We start from the raw sequence: 22,669 nt of genomic DNA on the forward strand, positions 1-22,669 counted from the left end.
CATAGTATGAGCGCACAGTGAGTGTGCAGTGACCTCACATTGCGAACATAGTATGAGCGCACAGTGAGTGTGCAGTGACCTCACGTTGTGACCACAGTATGAGCGCACAGTGAGTGTGCAGTGACCTCACATTGGGAGCATAGTATGAGCACACAGTGAGTGCGCTGTGTGGTTACACTTTTAGCTCACTGTGACACACACATTGTGACCACACCATGAGAATCGTGTGAGCTCATGGTGACATCATTGTGAGATCAAATTGTTGACTGGGTTGTAATGCGTTACCCCCAACACTGGTGCTCAATGTACATAACGTTACTAATACTGTACACATACAGTAGGATTGCAGAACTTGCCCTGCAGATTTATGTAAAGTGTGTGTGTGTGGCTAAATTTCTTTTTATTTTTGATACACTTGTATTTTTGAAATACATAAACCTATTTATTTTATTTGGATGAATTTGTCTGTTTTTTATCAGATTTACCAGTTATCATTTCTATTTGTTCAGGTCAATTATGAACAATAGCTAAAATTGAACTGCTAGCGAAAACGAGAGAATAGGTGCTGCAAATATTTGAATGGCTCCTCCACTAATCTCACTCCAAACTTTTGCTATAACTTGAGAGCCCTGCTAACACAACATTCATAACAATAATTTGGCAGAATTTTTTAATTAGAAGGTTTATTAGAAATAAACTGAATGTCCACAAAATAAAAAATACCACAGGCTCATTGGGTAAAGTTTGATTTGTTTCATGTGAGTTATCATTGGATTATCATGACATCATCATTATGGGCTGGTAAAGTCTAATGTACGATATGCATTCTCAGAAGACACAAATTGACTTGTTGCATAATGGATTCATAGGGTAACATTTATCTCTCTATAAACATAACAATGATTTACTTCACAAACAAGCACGCACACACGCTTAAAGAGTGTGCTGAAGCACTTTTATTACTAAAAGTTGAACAACAGACCATAAGAGCAAATTTAATAAAATGATTAAATAAAAGTAAAACAATACAACATAAAGGCAAAGTTATCCATATTACTGTCAATCACATTCTTCCTCCTCCCTGATATTGGTTACTGGTTTATTTATAATAGCCCTTGGTGTTGTATTCTGATGTATTCACATAGGAAGTCCTCTCTACAAACACAGGGATCAATGTTCAGTGTGTGGACACTTGAACTTGAAAAGAGAGGAAAGGCAAAAGTGAAATGGCCTCCTGCCCATCACTACCAAAATCAAACATTGTTGATCAGGCTGGTCATCATCCAGCAACTCAATATGCAGGAGCATTGCGGATTGCGCAGCAGAGGACCATGGTGAAGATCATCTCAAAAACCTAGACACACAGTAGAGAGAAATTACACACCCAGCTGTCTTTAGTTATTCCTAGCACAAGTCTGTAATTTGTGCATGTCTGTGCATGTGTGTGTTCATTCTCACCATAATGACAGCAATCACTAGGGCGGCCAATCCAATGACATGGAGTTTCTCAGTGAACAGGTCCCTTAGCTTCGTGTGGCAACTCTGAAGTGCACAACATCAATACATTAGTCTATCCACAATCAAAAAAACTCAGCTATCAAAATATCCCTTTTTATAAGATTGTTTGTTTTGGTTATAATTTAGTGTAATTCCAACTAAACTCAAACAATATTTAGGCCTAATTTTACATTTACATATATGAATTGCATTTAAAATGTATATGCATTTGGATTGCACCGTTTTAAAATAAACAAACTATAAATGTGTGATGCATACATAAATGAAACAGGTAAGATTTTTGCACTCAGAAAAATATCATGGCATAGCTTATTATTAAAGGGTTAGTTCACCCAAAATTGAAAATTCTGTCATTAATTACTCACCCTCATGTCGTTCCAAACCAGTAAGACCATTGTTCATTTTCAGAACACAAATTAAGATATTTTTGATCAAATCTGAGAGCTCTCTGACCCTCAGTAGACAGCAATGCAACTGTAAATGCAACTGTAAATATTTTCTAGGCTAATTTTCATTTTTGGGTGAACTAACCCTTTAAGAATCTTTTCATAAGAATCAACTGAAAAGTGAAGAGTTCTAGAGGAGTTAAAACCATAACAGTCCATCAAAATATGCTTTAGAGAAACTTGACTCTTTCATAGAACTATATTGATGTGTTTACATTCTTGCCTTAAGGTCAGGCTGAATTGAAATGAGTTCTCTATCATGGTCTGAAGATACCTGGGAGATGAGCGGGTCAAGTGGGAATGTCTTTTTGGGACACAGAGAGGCCTGGACAACTGTGAAAAGTTGATTTTCATCCCCTTTACCACAGCAATCCAGCTAGATATTGAGAGAGAGCAAAAAAAAATTAAATAATAATAAGCGATGGGGATTATTAACTGTCCAAAATGAAGGATTTTGATGAAGGAATAGATTTTGGCAACTCACTGAGTCATGGAAGACCTCCAGAACTTTGGAAGCTGCCTGTCTGGATGTTGTGTCCACAGGATCAACAGCTTTAATGTATGCAGCATCATAGAAGTTAATGAGCTCAGTGGAGATCTGGACAGACAGAAAGTGAGAGAGTGACAGCCTTAAAATGAAGTCTTAATCTACAGATTTTCTGAGTGTACGTCTACAGAATGTTTAGCCTTACCGTGTCCCTGTTAATAAACCCCCATATTCCTGCTGCCACCTCACAGGCGAAGAGGATCACTAAACATGTGAAGAACTGAGCAAGAAAAAGAGATAAACTGTGTGATGAAGAAAGAAATACTGGAATAGGAAGAACGTTTAAGGTAAGACTGTGTGTAGAACAAAAGATGAAACAACTCTTCAAATCACTTTTTCATGTTAAACACAGAGCTTAGTTTAAAAAAAAAAAAAACATGCCGAACACCCATAGAAGATTCCACATGGATATTAGCTTTAGCGAATTAGCTTTCTGGGCTGGCCTACAAATTGACATCATGATGACTACCCTTGTGAAAAAAAGTGTGCTTAATTGTGTTGAATTTGCAGTTTAGGTGTACATTAAAACTTTTAAGTAAGTTTTTAAAAACTGTACTTGCAGATAAGATAATATTAATGAAATAAAAAGCCACTTAGGTGTGCTTACACTTTCAAAGTTAATATACTTTATATGTGTCAGTTCAGAAATGTACAACTTTACATGTGTAATTACAAAACAATTTATAATTACAAATACAATTAAATATTTGACATACAAGTTTCAATAGGAATTGTTTTAATAAAAGTATGTAGTGTACCATAAATTCTTGTCAGTATGTTCGGCAGTACGCTTTAACCATATTTTAAAGACAATAGAAGTGCTTATAAAAATGTCATATAATGATGCATTTACGGTAAGTCCTACTTACGTGGTCAAAAAATATCACTCTAAAGTTCAGCTAATTGCACTGCAAACAATAATACATTTTCAATTGCAACAGACATGCAGCTAAGTGCCTAAAAACATTACATTATTTCACAGTGAAGTAAATTATTTCTGTAATAAATACTTAAAAGTATGCTAAACTGTTCTTTTCACAAGGGTATTGTCTCCTACTAATAGAATCTGGTTGAATTATTAAACAATTAATGCATAAATCAATGTTTATTAATCTTTCTGGATGAATTTGAACTTCTGAGAAAATAACACATGCCAGTTTGTAAATAATAAATTTTATTATAGTCAAAAACGGCATCATCATCATCATCAAATGCTACTGGCTAAAGTAAAACAACACCTATAATTTTTAACCATAAGTAAAGTGTAGTTTAGTTCTTGTAAAGCTCTTTTGAAGTTGAATTGTAAATCTCTTCAAGGCATGCAGCATGAATAGTGTGAGTTGAGTAAAAACCCACCATTCCTAAGAGACACTGAGATTCTTGAATAGCTCCATAACAACCAAGGAACCCCACAAACATCATTACAGCCCCAATCGCTATGAGAACATACACACCTGAAAAAGCAACAGAGACAATGCATGAATGAGCTTAACATCATAATCACAGATTCATATTAATTGCACATGTTCATATAGTTTCTATAGCCCTCGTTCCTCATTTTTATGAAGGCGTTGAGATTTGTAGAAATGACCTGGTAACTGCAGTTAATGCAGTATGTTGCCACTAGATGGCATGTGTGCAGCAGTGTTAAACATTACCACACATTTGAACCCTCTCAGTATATATTTGAGTGTATCTGAAACTAGTCATCAATCAGTCATAATGATAGATTAATAAATTAAATTATTGATAAATAAAATAATGCACGGAATAAATTAGTAGTAACTGCTATTTTTCGTCTTACATTGTATTGCAACTCAAATCTGAGCTGGTTAACTCGGCTCCTCTCTTCGCTCATTTTGTTGTTGGCAGTGAAATTCAGAAAAAAAATACAAATGGGAAAAAAGCTAATGTGGATTTTCCTGTTTGATTTACCATAGCAGTAGCTTTAAATGCAGCAAAAGTCAGAGAGAGAGAGAGAGAGAGAGAGGTAAAAGAGCGCTTCACCATACAAACTATAAACAGGCATGGGAAGATCTAGTCCAAACAGGAACCCTCTACATAACAGAGCCAAATTTGTCCTCTGTTCTCCATCAGACTCCCACAACAGCATCTGAAAACAAACCTAACACCTCTCTAACACCATCTGCTTTTGAGCTTCCCTGTAAATTTACTGCAAATGTATTATTATTGTTCATACTAAAGTTTTTGTTGTTGTTGTTGTTGTTTGTTAGTTTGTTCTAAACCCATAAAGTATAAACTTTAGTTTGTGCTGCAAACATAGTGACTGATAAAACATGCAGAAAAAATACAATACACTTACATTAAGAGAATTGGCTGTTTTGAACTTCATTCACCCACAACACCCTATAACAACTCAGCAACCACTCTGAACACCCTAACAACCATATAGCAATGCACTAAAAGAACAATTTCTAAAAAGAATATTCTAGTAGCTGCACAGCAACACGCAACATCCATACAGACCACTGTTTATTGTTCAAAAGAACACATTTCTAATTTTTTAAAAGTACTTATATAGAAATGATAAACTTAAAAAAAAAAAAAAGTGCATAATGAATTTAATGTTTTCATACACTTAACTGTATGTTAACTGCAATTTAATGAATATTTATTATAGTTTAAATGTATATTAGGTAGGACTTAAAGGGATAGTTCACCCAAAAAAGAAAATGCTGTCATCATTTACTCACCCTCCACTTGTTCCAAACGTATTTTCTTCTGCTGAACGCAAAAGAAAATATTTTGAAGAATGTTGGTTGACGGTAGCCATTGACTTCCACAGTATTTTTTCCATAGTATGGAAGTCATCATGACTGGTGAACTATCCCTTTAAGAAGATTATTATATGTAATTTCATAATTATGTACTGACAAGCATTTATGGTAAACTAAAATATATGTCAGTGTCCTTTCTATTGAAACTTGTTTGTCATGTATTTATATATTTATGTAATTACACATTTGTAATCAAGTTGCAATTAAGTCTATTGAAAATATATTCAATTTAAATGTAAGTGTGCATTCAATGCAATTAAGCACACTTCTTTTTAGCTTGGGTTGTTTTAAATGAAGGTGTGCTTAACTTACTGATGCAACTGGGGTTACATAAGATAAAAAAGTTAAGTATATGATGTATATACTTGTATCATATATCCTCAAGTATATTATGTTTCAGATATATGTCTCCTTGCGCAAAATACACAGCTATCCCTGCTGCACAAGCTCCACTCTCTGTTTAAAACTTATATTTACGAATCTGTAAGTATTCTCCAGCCAGATTCCTCTCTAAGCTATAATGATTTGCTGCAGTGGCCGGGCTTGAACATATTTTTAGGGTTGTCTAACCAGCACTTGAGCGAGCCCAAGCACTGCTCATTCTAATTTGTGGTGTAACGGGCATGAGCAGGGCTTTTTCAATTAAACACAGATGTTCAGTAGCAGTGGGAGGGGAACGCTTAATCTCTCTCTTCTTTCTCTGGGTGGGCCAGACCAACAACCCCAACTTCTTTAATCAGAAAAGGTTGTTGCTGCTATAAAAAGAAACAGGTGGAGCTCTGGTTCCTCCATGTACTTATACTGAGTGGAGAGAGACAACCCAATGCTTTCTACAAAAATGAATGGGTGCTAACTCTACACTAGTGCCCACAACATGCTGACCTTCTGCCACTGAACTCTCTGCATACATCTGCTGTGGTTAAGTGTGTAAACTTGAGTGTGTGAGTGAGTGTGTGTGTGTGTGTGTGTGTGTGTGCAAACACATGGGTGGAGTATGAACACGCCCTGTGGTAACTTTAGTCTTTCCCTGGTTCTTTTAAAACAACCTGTGGGAGTGTCTGGAGAATCACTGACTTCATGTGAAAGCAGCAGAATGTAGTGTTATTAAAGAAAATACAAGAACGACAACATGACTCCATCTGACTACATGACAAACAGGATCAAAGCTCTTATGCAATGATATTGTGCTGCTGCCATCATAGTTGTTTAAATATACTTGTACACACACACGACACACAAATGTTGGGTTCCCATGTTTAATGGGGACATTCAATAGACATAATGGTTTTTATACTGTACAAACGGTATTTTCTATCCCCTTACCCTAAACCTACCCCTAAAAATGAATTTTTAGATTTTCAAAAAACCTCATACTGTATGATTTATAAGCTGTTTTCCTCATGGGGACCAAAAATTTTTTCCCACAATGTAGGAAATAGGTACACACACACACACACACACACACACACACAGTTTACCAGTACTTAGCTATCTGTGGGGGCTCTGCATAGGTGTAATGGTTTTCATACTGTACAAACTGTATATTCTATCGCCCTACACCTAAACCTACCCCTTACAGAAAACTTTCTGCATTTTTACAAAAAAAAAACTTCCCTGGTTCTTTTAAAACAACCTGTGGGAGTGTCTGGAGAATCACTGACTTCATGTGAAAGCAGCAGAATGTAGTGTTATTAAAGAAAATACAAGAACGACAACATGACTCCATCTGACTACATGACAAACAGGATCAAAGCTCTTATGCAATGATATTGTGCTGCTGCCATCATAGTTGTTTAAATATACTTGTACACACACACAACACACAAATGTTGGGTTCCCATGTTTAATGGGGACATTCAATAGACATAATGGTTTTTATACTGTACAAACGGTATTTTCTATCCCCTTACCCTAAACCTACCCCTAAAAATGCATTTTTAGATTTTCAAAAAACCTCATACTGTATGATTTATAAGCTGTTTTCCTCATGGGGACCAAAAAATGTTTCCCACAATGTAGGAAATAGGTACACACACACACACACACACACACACACAGTTTACCAGTACTTATTTTTATTCCAGTTTTACAAATGAAGACATCCCCAAAGGGAGGTTTTTGGTGATTTTGTCAGGTTTAGCTCACTTTTGGGTACAAATTTGTCCCCAAAATATGGTTAAGTAGGTACACACACACACACACACAGTGATTTAGTGGCCCTCTCAGAGCCCAGCTTAGACCCTGTTTCCTATTTCTATCTTTCGAGGAGACATGCTCCTCTATTTTAAGAGTAATTGTTTCTCAAAGTTCACAGTGCAAAGGCTTCTTTGACTTAACAAACTATTATAACATTTATATTTTGGCCAATCATTTAGTTTGTTGTTATTTGTTTATTGTTTCAGTTATTAGAAAGAAAGAAAGAAAGAAAGAAAGAAAGAAAATTACATAGTGCTGCTTTAAATAACAAGGTTGGATAATTGGAACTAAAGTAGTTAACATTTTAAATCTGAACCTATTTGAGGGATGAAGCAGCTGTTGGTACCATTCTTAAAACTGATTATTATTTTTATAATTGAACTTAATATTAATATTTATACTTAATATATTAGAATTTCCAAGAAACCAACTTTGTGATCAATGGTTTAGCCTTCAGCCACCTTTAGTTTGTGAGTGGCAATCACTTACTGATATGAAAGGTTCCTGGTGCTTGATTCCCCTCAAACTGCAGCATTAGGAGGTTGCTGGTTTGACTGTCATGGCGAAGCCATAAAGCTACACCCAAAATCACACCACCAGCCAGCTAAAAATAAGAGAAAAATAAACAGAATGTTTACTAACACTTTTCAGCATAGATTCGCCATTTAAATACTTTTACTGATTAAAAGAGCTGGAATTTAAAATCCCTCAACAGATGTCATCGCCCAGAAATGTTTGTTTCAATTCTTTTTCCTGAGGCCATTCCAGAGGTCATTTCTTCCTGCATTTGGGGAAGAAACTTCTGACAGGTTTAGTGTTATTCACGCACAAAAAAGGGTGTGGGGTCCAATTCAGCTCTGAGAGTCAGTCCTCTGTGATACCTTTTGTTTGTTTATTTTTTTGTAATTCGCAGAGCAGGAAGCGGCAGCTTAAGTGACAGAATTGTGGAAGCCAGGCCGATATATTTTTGTGTTGGCAGCGTGTAAAGTACAATGACGGGAAACAATACGTATCTCAGGGGGTTGGGATTGGCGCTGTATATGATATCACACAACATCATTCTCATGTAAGTTAAAGGTCTTGAATAAAAACACAAATTTAAATTTGTAGGCTTTTATTAAAACGAGTCTGAAAAAATGACACGACTTTTCTTTTTAGGACTCTGAATTGGTGTAAACATTATTTATTTTCAGTAATGAATGTTATTCCATAATGTTTGTCTTGCTGCTAAATGCTAATTAGACATTCCTCAAAACTCAGTTTTACTCTGTGATGTCATTGTTTGAACATCATGTGATGTTTTCTGCAGAGTGTAAAACATTTTATAAAGTGATTACAGCAGAATGACTGCTCAAGCTAAAAAAAAAAAGTATTTAATATGAATAAATATCACATTTTACTAAATTTACTCCAACTTTTAAACAACTTGTCCACATGTGATTTTCTCTCTCTGTTCTTTTATGGTGTATTTATGTCATGGTGTCCCTACAGCACATGGACATAATTATTGAAAGTGTAAAAATACAGCAAAGCCGCAGCTAACCCTCACTCTACAGGAGGCTCTGTGGAGCCTGAGACACTTTTTTTTTCTTCATGTCTAGGAATACATTTGACAAGAAAAACACTGACTATACCATTTAGCCATACAAAAGAAACTTATTGTATGCTTCACAAAATATTTTGCACAGAAACCTCCAATTATCTCTGACATGACATGCTTTTATTCCAGTTCATGTATAGACTGTGTTCTAAATATCCTTAAATTCTAGCTTAACAACATAAACAGTGTAAAAAAAAAAAAAAACTTTGAAAGAATGGTGAGAAAAAATCTGGGGGAAAGCACATCTAATCACTTCAAATAGGACGATTGTGTACAGAGTCAATAGACTCACAAGAAGAACTTTCAGAATGACACTTACTGTTTTCTGCTCTGAAGACTTCGTTGAATAAAATCAGGACATTGGTATTCATTTAACTTTTCAGAGGTAGTACAATAAACTAGTAGTACAAGAAACAATAATTAACTTAAAATAATACTGGTAAACGAACAAACTCACCCAGAAAATGAAGTTTAAGAAGAAGAGCATATATTTGATGCACTGAGAGCAGCCGGTAACAGCCATGGCTTGATATCGTCGAAGCTGCTGAAATGATGCTGGTCTGGAGGAAGATGAGTGAGTCTCAGTTTCACAGATGGATATGAGGCGATTTGCAGGTAGTCCGGATCCACTCTGAGAGACTACCCACGACCTCATGTGTTTATATAAACGCACTGAGCCAGAAAAAGAGAGGGAGAGAGATGTCCGTGTCCCGTGTCAAGCTCTGCCCCACATTTACATATGTAAAACTTTGTTTTAATTGATTAAACGGCAATGCATAACGAATCTAAATTCACATCAATCATTTGTTTTGTCTGAAATTCATGTTATATTATCATTTATGCTGTATTTTCTATATTTTTTATAGTTTATAATATATGCTATTCTTCCAGAAAGAAACGGGTTTTGATGTTGTTTTGAATTTTTAACACTTATTTCTAAAAACAGTAGAAGTGAATTAATAAAGTAACTTCCTTTACAACAATTAGGCTAAAATGTTTCTAAGAATGTGTTGATGTGTTGACTCAAAATAGCTACGTTTTCAGCGCATATTTTGAATAACAAAAACCAGATTTCAACTGTTTTTCTTAACAAGTGATAGTTCCAAATACTGCTGTAGAACATACAAAAGTGGTTTCTGCCTTAAGTAGGCTATGTAAAATTGCATATATGTATGTAATATTTTGTTAACAAAATAAGAAGATTCATTAAAAATAGAGGTTAAAAGTAGAGGAAACTCGATTTCGTGTCGTTATAACTACAGCTCCCATGATGCATCGCGTGGGTCAAGCTAGTTGCTAGCTGCTAGCTGCTAAGCAAACGGTGGAGCAGGCAGGCGCAAGCAATGTTTATTTGGCAACTATAGTTCAGAATCTTTGAAAATCATGAGTTCTTCAGACGAAACGTGTAAAGGCACGAAACGACCCGCATCTCCAGATAAAGTATGTGGTTTCCATCATCATGCATTTTTTAATTTTATTTACTACAGCTGATCTGATATTTTGGTGAACCAGCAGTATTAGCAGATTGTTAGCAATATGTTGTAACTATTTTTTAAATGTTATTAGTGTGACGAAGATTTGATATATGCATGTTATTAGTGTAATAACTGCCTGTTTGCTGCTGTATTGCGTTTTCTGCAATAATAATTTAGCATAATAACTACTGTAACGTTACCAGATAATTCGGTTCCAGGTTGTCTGTTAAGCTTTTTTCTGCATTCTTAGATAAACGTAATTTAAATTTTAAGTGGTGTGCTAATATATGTGCTTATATATATATATATATATAGAAAAAATGTAAGTGTATATGCTTTTCTGTAACACCCTAATGGCTCATCTGAATCTGTTTTGACCTGTTATGCAGACAGGAGCCACACAATGGAGATCGGCAGATTTAGGGACAGACGAAAGGAAGCAAAAGTTTTTGAAGCTGATGGGAGCAGGAAAGGTACATTGCTTTCTGTTAAGTCATTTCTTTGTTTCTGACAATTATGTAATTTGAACGTAACCACTATCGCCCATTCTTGCTTCAATTGTTTTCATGCACTGGCAGAAAGAGCACACTGGACGCCTTGTTATTGGGGATCACAAGTCAACGTCCCATTTCCGCAGCGGTGAGTCTCTAGGGCGGAAGTGAAGGGTTGCTGGATTTGAATGCTTGACAGTTCAGAAAGTGATTGCAACCTCCTATTGTGTTGGATGAGACTCTTCCAAATCCCCGGTTGTGTGGAGACAGCGACCATCAGATGACATCCTGTACGCCACATATCCTTTTCCCTACAGCGATCACTGGTCAAAGAGTACATGCTCTGACCTTTAAAGCAACCACTGGTAATGTCCTGTCGTTTATTGTGCACATAGGACCAGGTTACAATGCATTCTGCACTTGTAAAATATAAAACAACTACCTTAATCTAGTTTCATACTGATATACAACCATCAGGGAGACATTTTATTGTTATGGGGTAATTTGAATGTCTATCAATGCTATATTAACAACAACATTGGGAATATGGGAAAATGCTGATGGCCTTTAACTCTCTGTATTGAAGAGGGTATATTGTGTGTCTGTAGGGGCAGAGGATCAGAAGATTAACACAGAGCTCGAGCACCAGTATCAGCAGGGTCTGGATGGGAAGTTATCAGGAAGGAACAGGAGACACTGTGGACTGGGCTTTAGTGAGGTCAGAGCTCTTTTTGATAAGCTATGGGTTGACATAATGTTGATATATCGAGACTAACATACTGTGAATTACTCCTGATAAGCTTTGACTGAGATATACTGTGTGTGAACACACGTGATCATCTGTTGTTGATTTGTTGTGAACTGCTGCGCTTCCTCTTCAAGCCCGATCCACCTGCTGAGAGTGCGAGCGCCGCTGTGCCCGAGAAGTCAGACAGTTCAGAAAAGGCCCCTGAACCACCATCAGAACCACACAAGGACGAGAAAACACCTTCATCCAACTCAGAGCTCAAGAAACAGGAACTGCACACAGACTCAAAGGAGGACAAGAAAAATACTTTTAAAATGGCATTTGTAAAATCCACATAAATGGCATTGTTTTTGTTGTAATTTCTTGATCTCCTAAAATGTTCCAGTGAGGTATTGAGAGAGAGAGCACATTTTTATTTCCATTAAAATTGAAAAATTGTGGGTTTCAATTTTAAATGTAATTATGTCTGTTGTCAAGTCATTCGGACTTGCCTGGTCTTGTTGAGAATGGTTTATTCTCTACTAATTAAAGGCATAGTTCATATAAGAAATGAAGATCCGGTCTCAGTCTACTCAGCGCTTATGATTTCATATACACACGAGGATGAGTAGATGAAATCTTTATAGAATTGTCAAGAAAGTGAGGTACAGAAATTTGCAGACAAAATGTCAACTGTGTGTATTAAAAGGTGTAGGAAAATATCAATAAAGAGTAAAAATTCTGTGATTGTGATCATAAAAAGCTTTAAAACTTTCCATATATGCATTTTTGTGTCCCCCCCCCCTTTATGAAAAAGATTTCATAAAGAAAAAATACAAATGAAAAGCAGTCAGTTATACTAGGAAACATGCACATGTCTACAAACAGATATGAAAAGACAATATGCAAATTTAATAATGGTATATCTGGAACCTTTATGTTTTAATAAGAAGGAAACAACTTTATATGTAATAACTTTGTGCAAACAAACTTTATTTAGAGCTTGAGCTCTATTGTCTGTCAATGTATGAAAATTGTGAATTTTTAATGATCAATCTAATATATGAAGATTTCAGTTTTGCTGAAATGAAATGCAATGTACTCCACAATCTAAATAAAATTTAATATTTTTATAAATAATACACAACACTGCAAAAGAATAAGTACCTTAAGTCACGATTACATGGTGATAAAAATGTCATGCAAAATTAAAAAATTGTCAGAATTGTAAAACTGAAGTTTAACTTTCAAAGTGCTCACCAGTAAAATTAATAAAAAACAATCTCACATATAAAAAGTTCTGAACAACAGAGAACCTGAATGATTGAATGTGATTTATAAATACGTATTAGGTACAAAAAACACACAAAACAATTGATCTTTGGGTTCCCAAGAAAGCTTCTCAACACGTTTTAGCACTCAGACATGGCTTTGGCTGCAAAACAAAACATTGAAAATTTCCATAAATATCAGGATGACATTGTGTATGATAAAATACTATATTATAATGTTCCCAGAGATGCTGGATAATGTCTCACCGGTGATCTGCTTCCTCTTTATGGAGGCCTCTGTGGCGAGAGCTCGATGAACGCTCATGATCCTCTCCTGCTGCTGCAGCTCTTCATCCAGCTCACTGAAATTTGTCTGCTCGGCATCCATAGACTTCACACTGAAATGCCACAACAGAAGACAACATCTTAGTACATCATCCATTTACATCTGCTTAAGTCTTATTTTCCCACCATACCTCGACTTAGACAGTAGGCTTTTTATCTTTGCTACGGTGCGAGAACGAGTCTCCTTCTCTTTTGGACTCAGGTCTTCATCTAACGCCACATCCATGAGTCTCTCTGGGATGGACACCTTCTGTGGCGTACACAGCTGACAACAGAGGAATCCCACAATACACAGAGTTTATCTCAAATAATACAGACTTAATAGAATGAACTATACCTTAAAGGGTTAGTTCACCCAAAAATGAAAATTCTGTCATTAATTACTCACCCTCGTGTTGTTCGAAACCCGTAAGACCTTCGTTCATCTTCGGAACACAATTTAAGATATTGTGGATGAAAACCGGGAGGCTTGTGACTGTCCCATTCACTGCCTAGTAAATGACACTGTCAAGTAGGGGTGGGAATCGCAGGGTACCTCACGATACGATACGAATAGTTTATCTCAAATAATACAGACTTATTAGAATGAACTATACCTTAAAGGGTTAGTTCACCCAAAAATGAAAATTCTGCAATTAATTACTCACCCTCGTGTTGTTCGAAACCCGTAAGACCTTCGTTCATCTTCGGAACACAATTTAAGATATTGTTTATGAAATATGAGGGCTCTTTGACCCTCCCATAGACAGCCAGGTAACTTTACAGTTGAACCACTGATGCCACACGGACTACTTTGTTGATCATCTTGGTACTTTTCTGGACCTTGAACGTGGTAGTTACCTTGCTGTCTATGGGAGGGTCAAAGAGCCCTCATATTTCATAAAAAATATCCTAAATTGTGTTCCGAAGATGAACGAAGGTCTTACGGGTTTCGAACAACACGAGGGTGAGTAATTAATGACAGAGCTACAGAGCTCTGCAATTAAACATATCTTTAATGTGGTTTTTACTAGTAAAAATTGAAGTATAGAGCTCTGTAAATGTATTTTTACTAGTAATAATTAAATTAGAGAGCTCTCTAATCGGAATTGTTACTAGTAAAAATTAGGTCGTGGTACATGTTTTTGTGGTGAACTCTACTGATTTGTATAAAGTAAATGTAAGAAGAAGTTTTATATTTATAGAACTTGAAGTTGAACTCTTAACTGGACTGCAACAACGTGGCTTTATTTAATTATCCATACATTACATGACTGATATTTACATGCATTTTTAGTCTGCTATGCTGTTATAGATTTACATTTTAAGCTATCAGAATTTCATCTTACATTTTGGTCATAAATACCAGCAACTGCACCAAATTTTATATTTTTGCTTAGTTTGGGCCTCTTGAGGAAATTTTTTCCCCTCGAGTATGAGCTCCATATTCTCCTATATAATACGGCCATGAAAGTCATAACAAATATGATACTTGCACAAACGTTTTTCATATTTTATCTAAAGGTTCAATGAACTTTTAAAAAGGTTAAAAATCTTTTTTCCCTTTTTGAATATTATTTCATACTTCAGGGTTACAACCTAACTGGCTAGGATTGAATCAGGTGATTTTGGTTTGTCAGCAAATGTCACTAAAATTTGACTATACCTCCCGTGTAAGATCAAACTCAAAGTTCACAGGCTCCAGCTCCTGTGCGTTCATTGGCCGGGCCTCAACAGTCAGCCATTCATCTGATCCCAGCCGCTGTGATTCGTCATACAAGGCCTGTTTTGGTCGCTGCAAATCAATGACTTTTTCCCATCCCTACTAGGGCGAAGACAACAATATACAGCATTTATGCAACACACACTCCAATTCCTCTGGAAACGAGCCTTGATCCTGGATTTAAAACCTCATGGGTCAGACACAAAATATCTTTGTCATATCACAAAGATGACTAATCTTTACTTAAGTAACTAAGTCAGCTGTTTTTATGCTTTTGTAGTTTCTGCTGCACTTAAAGAAATAGTTCACCCAAAAAAATGAACATTTTCTCCAAATTTACTCACCCTCAGGTCATCCAAGACGTAGTTCATTTGGAGAACCTTAGCATAACATCACTTGCTCAGCAATGGGTCCTCTGCAGTGAATGGGTGCCGTCAGAATGAGAGTCCAACCAGCTGATAAAAACATCACAATAATTCACTAGTAATCCACATGACTATAATCCATTATCTTCTACAATAAACAAATGATGCATTTGTTTATTACAAACATGCAGCTTTTCGCTTCACAAGACATTAACTGATGAAGTCGTGTCAATCGTGTGGCTTACTTGTGGATTATGGAGATGTTTTTATGAGCTGTTTGGACTCTCATTCTGACGGCACCCATTCACCCATTCAGGTTCAATTTATGAGTAAGTGAAGCAATAGATATAACAGAAACATACTCATCTACATCTTGGATGGCCTGAGGGTGAGTAGGTTTTGAGCAAATTTTCATTTTTGGGTGAACTGCTTCTTTAAATTTAAGCCTGGTTTTGTTGACAAATTGGTGAAGAGACAGAAAAAAGGAGAAAAAATACAGGCATTAGGCAATTGTGTCACTATTACAAATCACACCCATCACCAAATTACAACATGCTATAGAATTTTGTAGTTGAACACATCTAACCATGCAAAACAGCTTACAATCAGCTTTAACAGTTAAAGAACCATGCAAACCCATCCATTCATTCCCCCACTCATAGGCATGTATTACATACATCTACAAGTACAGTCACACTGCAATGAAAAAAGGTATTTAGAAAATTCTATTTATTTGTGCCTTTAGTGCAAACCTCAACATTAGAAAATGAAGAAAATACGATGCGATTCGAGTTCAGAGGTTGGTGTATTGATGTACACAACAATATTATATTTGTCTTACAGCTAGTCTGCTATCACAGTTTTGTTGTTAATTAATTATGGTTCTTTTTGTCACTGTATACAGTTCATATAACAACATACAACATCACTGCCTACTGACAAACAGGTTAACAGTGATGAAGGTGCTGGTGTGGTTAAAGACCCCATGAAATGCCTTGACAAGATCCTCTGCAGTGAATGGGTGCCGTCAGAATGAGAGTCCAACCAGCTGATAAAAACATCACAATAATTCACTAGTAATCCACATGACTATAATCCATTATCTTCTACAATAAACAAATGATGCATTTGTTTATTACAAACATGCAGCTTTTCGCTTCACAAGACATTAACTGATGAAGTCGTGTCAATCGTGTGGCTTACTTGTGGATTATGGAGATGTTTTTATGAGCTGTTTGGACTCTCATTCTGACGGCACCCATTCACCCATTCAGGTTCAATTTATGAGTAAGTGAAGCAATAGATATAACAGAAACATACTCATCTACATCTTGGATGGCCTGAGGGTGAGTAGGTTTTGAGCAAATTTTCATTTTTGGGTGAACTGCTTCTTTAAATTTAAGCCTGGTTTTGTTGACAAATTGGTGAAGAGACAGAAAAAAGGAGAAAAAATACAGGCATTAGGCAATTGTGTCACTATTACAAATCACACCCATCACCAAATTACAACATGCTATAGAATTTTGTAGTTGAACACATCTAACCATGCAAAACAGCTTACAATCAGCTTTAACAGTTAAAGAACCATGCAAACCCATCCATTCATTCCCCCACTCATAGGCATGTATTACATACATCTACAAGTACAGTCACACTGCAATGAAAAAAGGTATTTAGAAAATTCTATTTATTTGTGCCTTTAGTGCAAACCTCAACATTAGAAAATGAAGAAAATACGATGCGATTCGAGTTCAGAGGTTGGTGTATTGATGTACACAACAATATTATATTTGTCTTACAGCTAGTCTGCTATCACAGTTTTGTTGTTAATTAATTATGGTTCTTTTTGTCACTGTATACAGTTCATATAACAACATACAACATCACTGCCTACTGACAAACAGGTTAACAGTGATGAAGGTGCTGGTGTGGTTAAAGACCCCATGAAATGCCTTGACAAGTGCAGTTTTTTTTGTTCGTCCTGCATTGATATACTACTCTTCCAAAATTTCAGGTCAGGAATTTTTTATTTTATTTATTTTTAAAGAAATTTATACTTTTATTCAGCAAGGACACATTCGATTGATCAAAAGTGACAGTAAAGATATTTATAATGTTACAAAAGAGTAATGGCTACTGAATTTTCCCATCACAGGAACAAATGACATTTTAAATTATATAATAATAGAAAACAGATATTTTAACTTGTACTATTATTTCATAATATTACTGTTTTTACTGTATTTTGATCAAATAAATGGAGCCTTGGTAAAGCATTAGAGATTTCCTTTAAAAAATCTTGCCTTAACTATTCCCTTTTATTTAATGTGATTTGATTTTCCTCTTGCTATTGCTAGTCAGGTGGTACCGTATTAGGTTTGAGGAACATTCTCACTCTAAAAATAATTTTTTGGATAAAAATCCAGCCATTAATATTTTTGGTCTGTTTTTCCAGAAGTGAAAGTCTATAAATTGTACATTTGGCCTGAAAGACAATTTGAATCGCACACCAGCATACAGATGGCCTCAAAGCTAACAAACAATTTTCATTCATGGGGTCTTTTGGCCATAATAACGGTTAAGAGGAAAGTTCGTATCAATTGATAATGATGTGAAGTTTGTCAGTTTGAAACTAGGGTTAGTAAAATGTTACACCCTTCTGATTGGCAGCTGTTAGTGAAACAACAATAAAACATCACCATGATTTTTAGAGAAGTGAGTGAACTTTTTCAATTTTCATTGAGTGAGCCAAACTGGAATTGGTGTTAGTAGATTGAATAGATATTTTTCCTTAGATAACTCCAAATAAATTACTGAGTAATGTAGTTTTTAACTGCTGTAATATGAAAACCATTTGCCATTTTTTAGCCATACAGCTGATAACTATCTGATAAAGAATCTAGATCTGAGTGGTGTTAATTGTCCCATGAATCAAAACAATGGGGCAATGTGCAGCGTGACTCAGAAAAAGATGTGAACTTAGTATTGCTTATTTTATTTATTTTTAAAGAAATGTATACTTTTATTCAGCAAGGACACATTCGATTGATCAAAAGTGACAGTAAAGACATTTATAATGTTACAAAAGAGTAATGGCTACTGAATTTTCCCATCACAGGAACAAATGACATTTTAAATTATATAATAATAGAAAACAGATATTTTAACTTGTACTATTATTTCATAATATTACTGTTTTTACTGTATTTTGATCAAATAAATGGAGCCTTGGTAAAGCATTAGAGATTTCCTTTAAAAAATCTTGCCTTAACTATTCCCTTTTATTTAATGTGATTTGATTTTCCTCTTGCTATTGCTAGTCAGGTGGTACCGTATTAGGTTTGAGGAACATTCTCACTCTAAAAATAATTTTTTGGATAAAAATCCAGCCATTAATATTTTTGGTCTGTTTTTCCAGAAGTGAAAGTCTATAAATTGTACATTTGGCCTGAAAGACAATTTGAATCGCACACCAGCATACAGATGGCCTCAAAGCTAACAAACAATTTTCATTCATGGGGTCTTTTGGCCATAATAACGGTTAAGAGGAAAGTTCGTATCAATTGATAATGATGTGAAGTTTGTCAGTTTGAAACTAGGGTTAGTAAAATGTTACACCCTTCTGATTGGCAGCTGTTAGTGAAACAACAATAAAACATCACCATGATTTTTAGAGAAGTGAGTGAACTTTTTCAATTTTCATTGAGTGAGCCAAACTGGAATTGGTGTTAGTAGATTGAATAGATATTTTTCCTTAGATAACTCCAAATAAATTACTGAGTAATGTAGTTTTTAACTGCTGTAATATGAAAACCATTTGCCATTTTTTAGCCATACAGCTGATAACTATCTGATAAAGAATCTAGATCTGAGTGGTGTTAATTGTCCCATGAATCAAAACAATGGGGCAATGTGCAGCGTGACTCAGAAAAAGATGTGAACTTAGTATTGCATGGGTTTCCAATTGATTTAAGTGCTTGATAGGAAATGTATTTCCCAAATGCAATCCTCAACATTGATGTAACCAGTCATTAACTGAGAAGTCAGTGAAAGATGTTAGAGCAAGTGAGCAACAGAAATACCTTTGAGTGCAGCATAATAAAAAAAAAAAAGACAAAGGCGATTTTAAGCAAAGAAAACCCAAATATCAGGCAGCTCCTGCTGATTACTCTGATTGCAGTAAATTGAAAGGTGGTTAAGCGTTTGATTTGGGCCAAACGCTCCTGTTGACCCACCGACTCAGCAATAATTGCTTACTAATCAAGACACGATGGTCCTACTCAAATGGTTATTTCCTACCATTAGCAATTTGCTAACAAAGCCATTGACTAAATGAGTGCAAGCTCTCGTGGCCACATTAAATGGGCAATAGAGTGCAACAGCCGGGTTCCAAAGTAACAATCCCATTCATTTTCTCCATAAAGGAATGGATTTTTAACAATAACTTATAAAGACAGACCTACTGTGAGTTAAGAGGTTGTTAATCAATGGAATATGCTTTTGTTGAAGCCATTTATTTCAAGTTATTTCAACATATTTTTAAAGAATCCTCTTTAACAGCAGAATTCCTGGTGAAAAACTAAATTTCCATCATTCTGCAAAATAATCTCCATCATTCAGAGAATCGTGTGAAGCAAATTTTGTCAAAAGAATATATACATATATATTTATATTTGTGACCCTGGACCACAAAACCAGTCATAAGGGTCAATTTTATGAAATTGAGATTTATACATGATCTGAAAGCTGAAAAAATAAGCTTTCAATTGATGTATGGTTTGTTAGGATAGGACAATATTTGGCCGAGAGATACAACTATTTGAATATCTGGAATCTGAGGGTGCAAAAAAATCTAAATATTGAGAAAATCGCATTTAAAGTTGTCCAAATGAAGTTCTTAGCAATGCATATTACTAATCAAAAATTAAGTTTTGATATATTTATGATAGGAAATTTACAAAATATCTTCATGGAACATGATCTTTACTTAATATCCTAATGATTTTTGGCATAAAAGAAAAATCGATAATTTTGACCCATACAATGTATTGTTGGCTACTGCTACAAATATCCACGTGCTACTTATGACTGGTTTTGTGGTCCAGAGTCACATATATATATTTAACAATCACTATTGGAAAAAATGAATGGTAAAACTATTTCCGGAACCAAAGTTGGTGCACTCCATAGTTTCATTTGAAATCATTCTCAGAGTGTTTGAGCTGAAGCAGGATTTTCTGACACTGATGTTCAGGTTAGAATGAAGAGGCACTTCACTGATTTATTCTTCTATAGGAGATGATGATTAAGAATGATTGCACACAGAAACACCTTCATACCCAGTTAATTACCAACAATAATTAATTTGTTGTTAATACGAGGCAGCAGGGTCAATAATTCCCACCATATTATGTTCATATAAAATATAGCTTTACAAATTATTTCAGAAAATATATATATAGATTATAATAAATAATTTAGTGAATTAACATTTGAGAAAACAGGCATAAAAAATGTTTCAAATCCATTGTGAGAGATCAGAAAGGCAGTCAGAGATAGTGTTATCAGTTTCTCTTCACGTTCGAATATATTCACAAGTCTGTGCAGGAGAAGCCAGGAGTCGATTTCTGGACTGTAACTCTCCATGTGTCTGTCCACATTCTGGCCAATCCTTAAACACACCCACAACACGGCCCCGTCCCACCCATGGCCTGTTAATGTAAAGCTGTGCTTTGTTCACGGAGTAAAACATGTGTTAGCATGTTAGCTTTGTGTTTGTGGCCTTATGGTGGAGGGCCGTAGCGAGGGTCCCTGTGTTTATTTGGAAGGGAGTAACGTACTGGTCCTGGGTCAGAGCTGACGGGTCGAGTGGAGGTGCGGGAGCCCACGGGCTGTCGCTCACCCTGACTCAAGTTACGTTTGCGCTCGCGCACTAGAGCTCTCTGGTGCCTTCTCATTCTCTCCAGCTGCTCCTCCACACTCATCCTCCCTCTCTGCGGCGGGTGATCAGGCTGAGACTCTCCCGAGCACAGCCGCTCCAAGGCACTCTTTGGTCTCTCCAACATGAGACAGAAAAAGATTCAACATTTTAAATGTAGCTATTGATGGCTGAAGAATTTCAGCTTTGTAAAAAAAAAATATATATCCACAATGCAAAAGGATAACTGTTACACTGTTTACAGGACCACAAAAAGTGATCACAAAATTATTATTATTTTTTTTTTAGGTATACTGGTATTACAACTTGTTAAATGGCATTTTACCACTAAAAGCATCATGTGTCTTAAAGATAACCTGAATGATTAAAAGCTGTAATAATATTTCACCTCTTCTTTGAAGAGTCAGGTAGCCTGGGTCTACTTGATCTGTTCCTGCTCCAGGAAGCTCTGGTTCACTCAGGTAGGATCGCAGTTCCACCTAAAGCCCAAAACTGTTACACTGTTTACAGGACCACAAAAAAAATTATAAAAATAAAACTACAAATATATAAATAGATACATAGTATAGCATCAATTTATACTTTGATTATGACATCATTTTGAATATGACAATATGATAATATAACATAAAAGCATATTTAAAATTGTAAAATATAATACATCAAATCTAATATATATATATATATGTTCGCTCAGGTAGGATCGCAGTTCCACCTAAAGCCCAAACATTTCATTTCATCCTAACTGCAGAGTAATCAATCACAATGCAAAGACTAAATGTTATGGTTACACGGATGGTGTTAAAACATAAGGCCATTGAATTAAATTACATAATTTTATTACAATTACATTATTCAGTAACTGCATTTGATTTCATATACTGTATGTGAAGTTCAGTAAAACAAATGACTTGAAGTGTTTTATTTTAGTATTATTTATACACTATTACAGTATTAATTCATATTTTGAATTATTTTTTTATAGTTTCAGTTTTCATTTTAGTTTATGTTTTAATAATTCTGTTGTGATTTTGTAATTATTATTTTTATATACACAATATAAATAAATATGTATAATATAATATAATATAAATATTTTATATAAATAAATATAACTATTTATTATATTTATTAAATATATTTATTTTATTTCATCATTATTTAAAGTACTGAAAACAACTTTTAATTGTTTTAGTTTCAGTTAACACTGATGTTAACAGTGAAGTTCATTGTTAACTTTACAATAACAA

At 35.2% G+C, this 22,669-nt stretch overlaps 3 protein-coding genes across 3 annotated transcripts in view; 1 reads left to right on the top strand and 2 right to left on the bottom strand.

Moving 5' to 3' along the window:
- Window positions 1–707: 707 nt before the first annotated feature.
- On the bottom strand, window positions 708–9,843 carry LOC107746584 (CD81 antigen-like). Its single transcript, XM_016560845.1, has 8 exons — window positions 9,563–9,843; window positions 7,995–8,109; window positions 3,868–3,965; window positions 2,657–2,731; window positions 2,449–2,562; window positions 2,239–2,340; window positions 1,459–1,542; window positions 708–1,354 (listed from the first exon to the last, which is right to left on the bottom strand). Exons 1-8 carry the CDS (start codon window positions 9,758–9,760, stop codon window positions 1,292–1,294), a joined length of 849 nt encoding a protein of 282 aa, XP_016416331.1. The 5' UTR covers window positions 9,761–9,843; the 3' UTR covers window positions 708–1,291.
- A 513-nt stretch (window positions 9,844–10,356) lies between these two features.
- Window positions 10,357–12,664, top strand: LOC107746577 (small acidic protein-like). The gene is made up of 5 exons (XM_016560839.1): window positions 10,357–10,545; window positions 10,970–11,053; window positions 11,159–11,219; window positions 11,680–11,789; window positions 11,954–12,664. The coding sequence occupies exons 1-5, from the start codon at window positions 10,489–10,491 to the stop codon at window positions 12,155–12,157; spliced, it is 516 nt and encodes a 171-aa protein (XP_016416325.1). The 5' UTR covers window positions 10,357–10,488; the 3' UTR covers window positions 12,158–12,664.
- Window positions 12,665–13,058: 394 nt separating this feature from the next.
- Window positions 13,059–22,669, bottom strand: part of LOC107746580 (pleckstrin homology domain-containing family A member 7-like) — a 48,061-nt gene continuing 38,450 nt past the window's right edge. Inside the window, exons 19-25 of the mRNA XM_016560842.1 lie at window positions 21,808–21,898; window positions 21,745–21,746; window positions 21,322–21,537; window positions 15,060–15,215; window positions 13,546–13,679; window positions 13,337–13,467; window positions 13,059–13,233 (exon numbers count right to left, since the gene is read on the bottom strand). Of these exons, the coding sequence (XP_016416328.1) occupies window positions 13,211–13,233; window positions 13,337–13,467; window positions 13,546–13,679; window positions 15,060–15,215; window positions 21,322–21,537; window positions 21,745–21,746; window positions 21,808–21,898 (753 nt within the window). The 3' untranslated portion in view covers window positions 13,059–13,210. The remainder of the gene's footprint in view (window positions 13,234–13,336; window positions 13,468–13,545; window positions 13,680–15,059; window positions 15,216–21,321; window positions 21,538–21,744; window positions 21,747–21,807; window positions 21,899–22,669) is intronic.

This window comes from Sinocyclocheilus rhinocerous, unplaced genomic scaffold, assembly GCF_001515625.1.
Source record: "Sinocyclocheilus rhinocerous isolate Xijiao unplaced genomic scaffold, SAMN03320098_v1.1 scaffold1160, whole genome shotgun sequence".
NCBI classification, from domain to species: Eukaryota; Metazoa; Chordata; class Actinopteri; order Cypriniformes; family Cyprinidae; genus Sinocyclocheilus; species Sinocyclocheilus rhinocerous.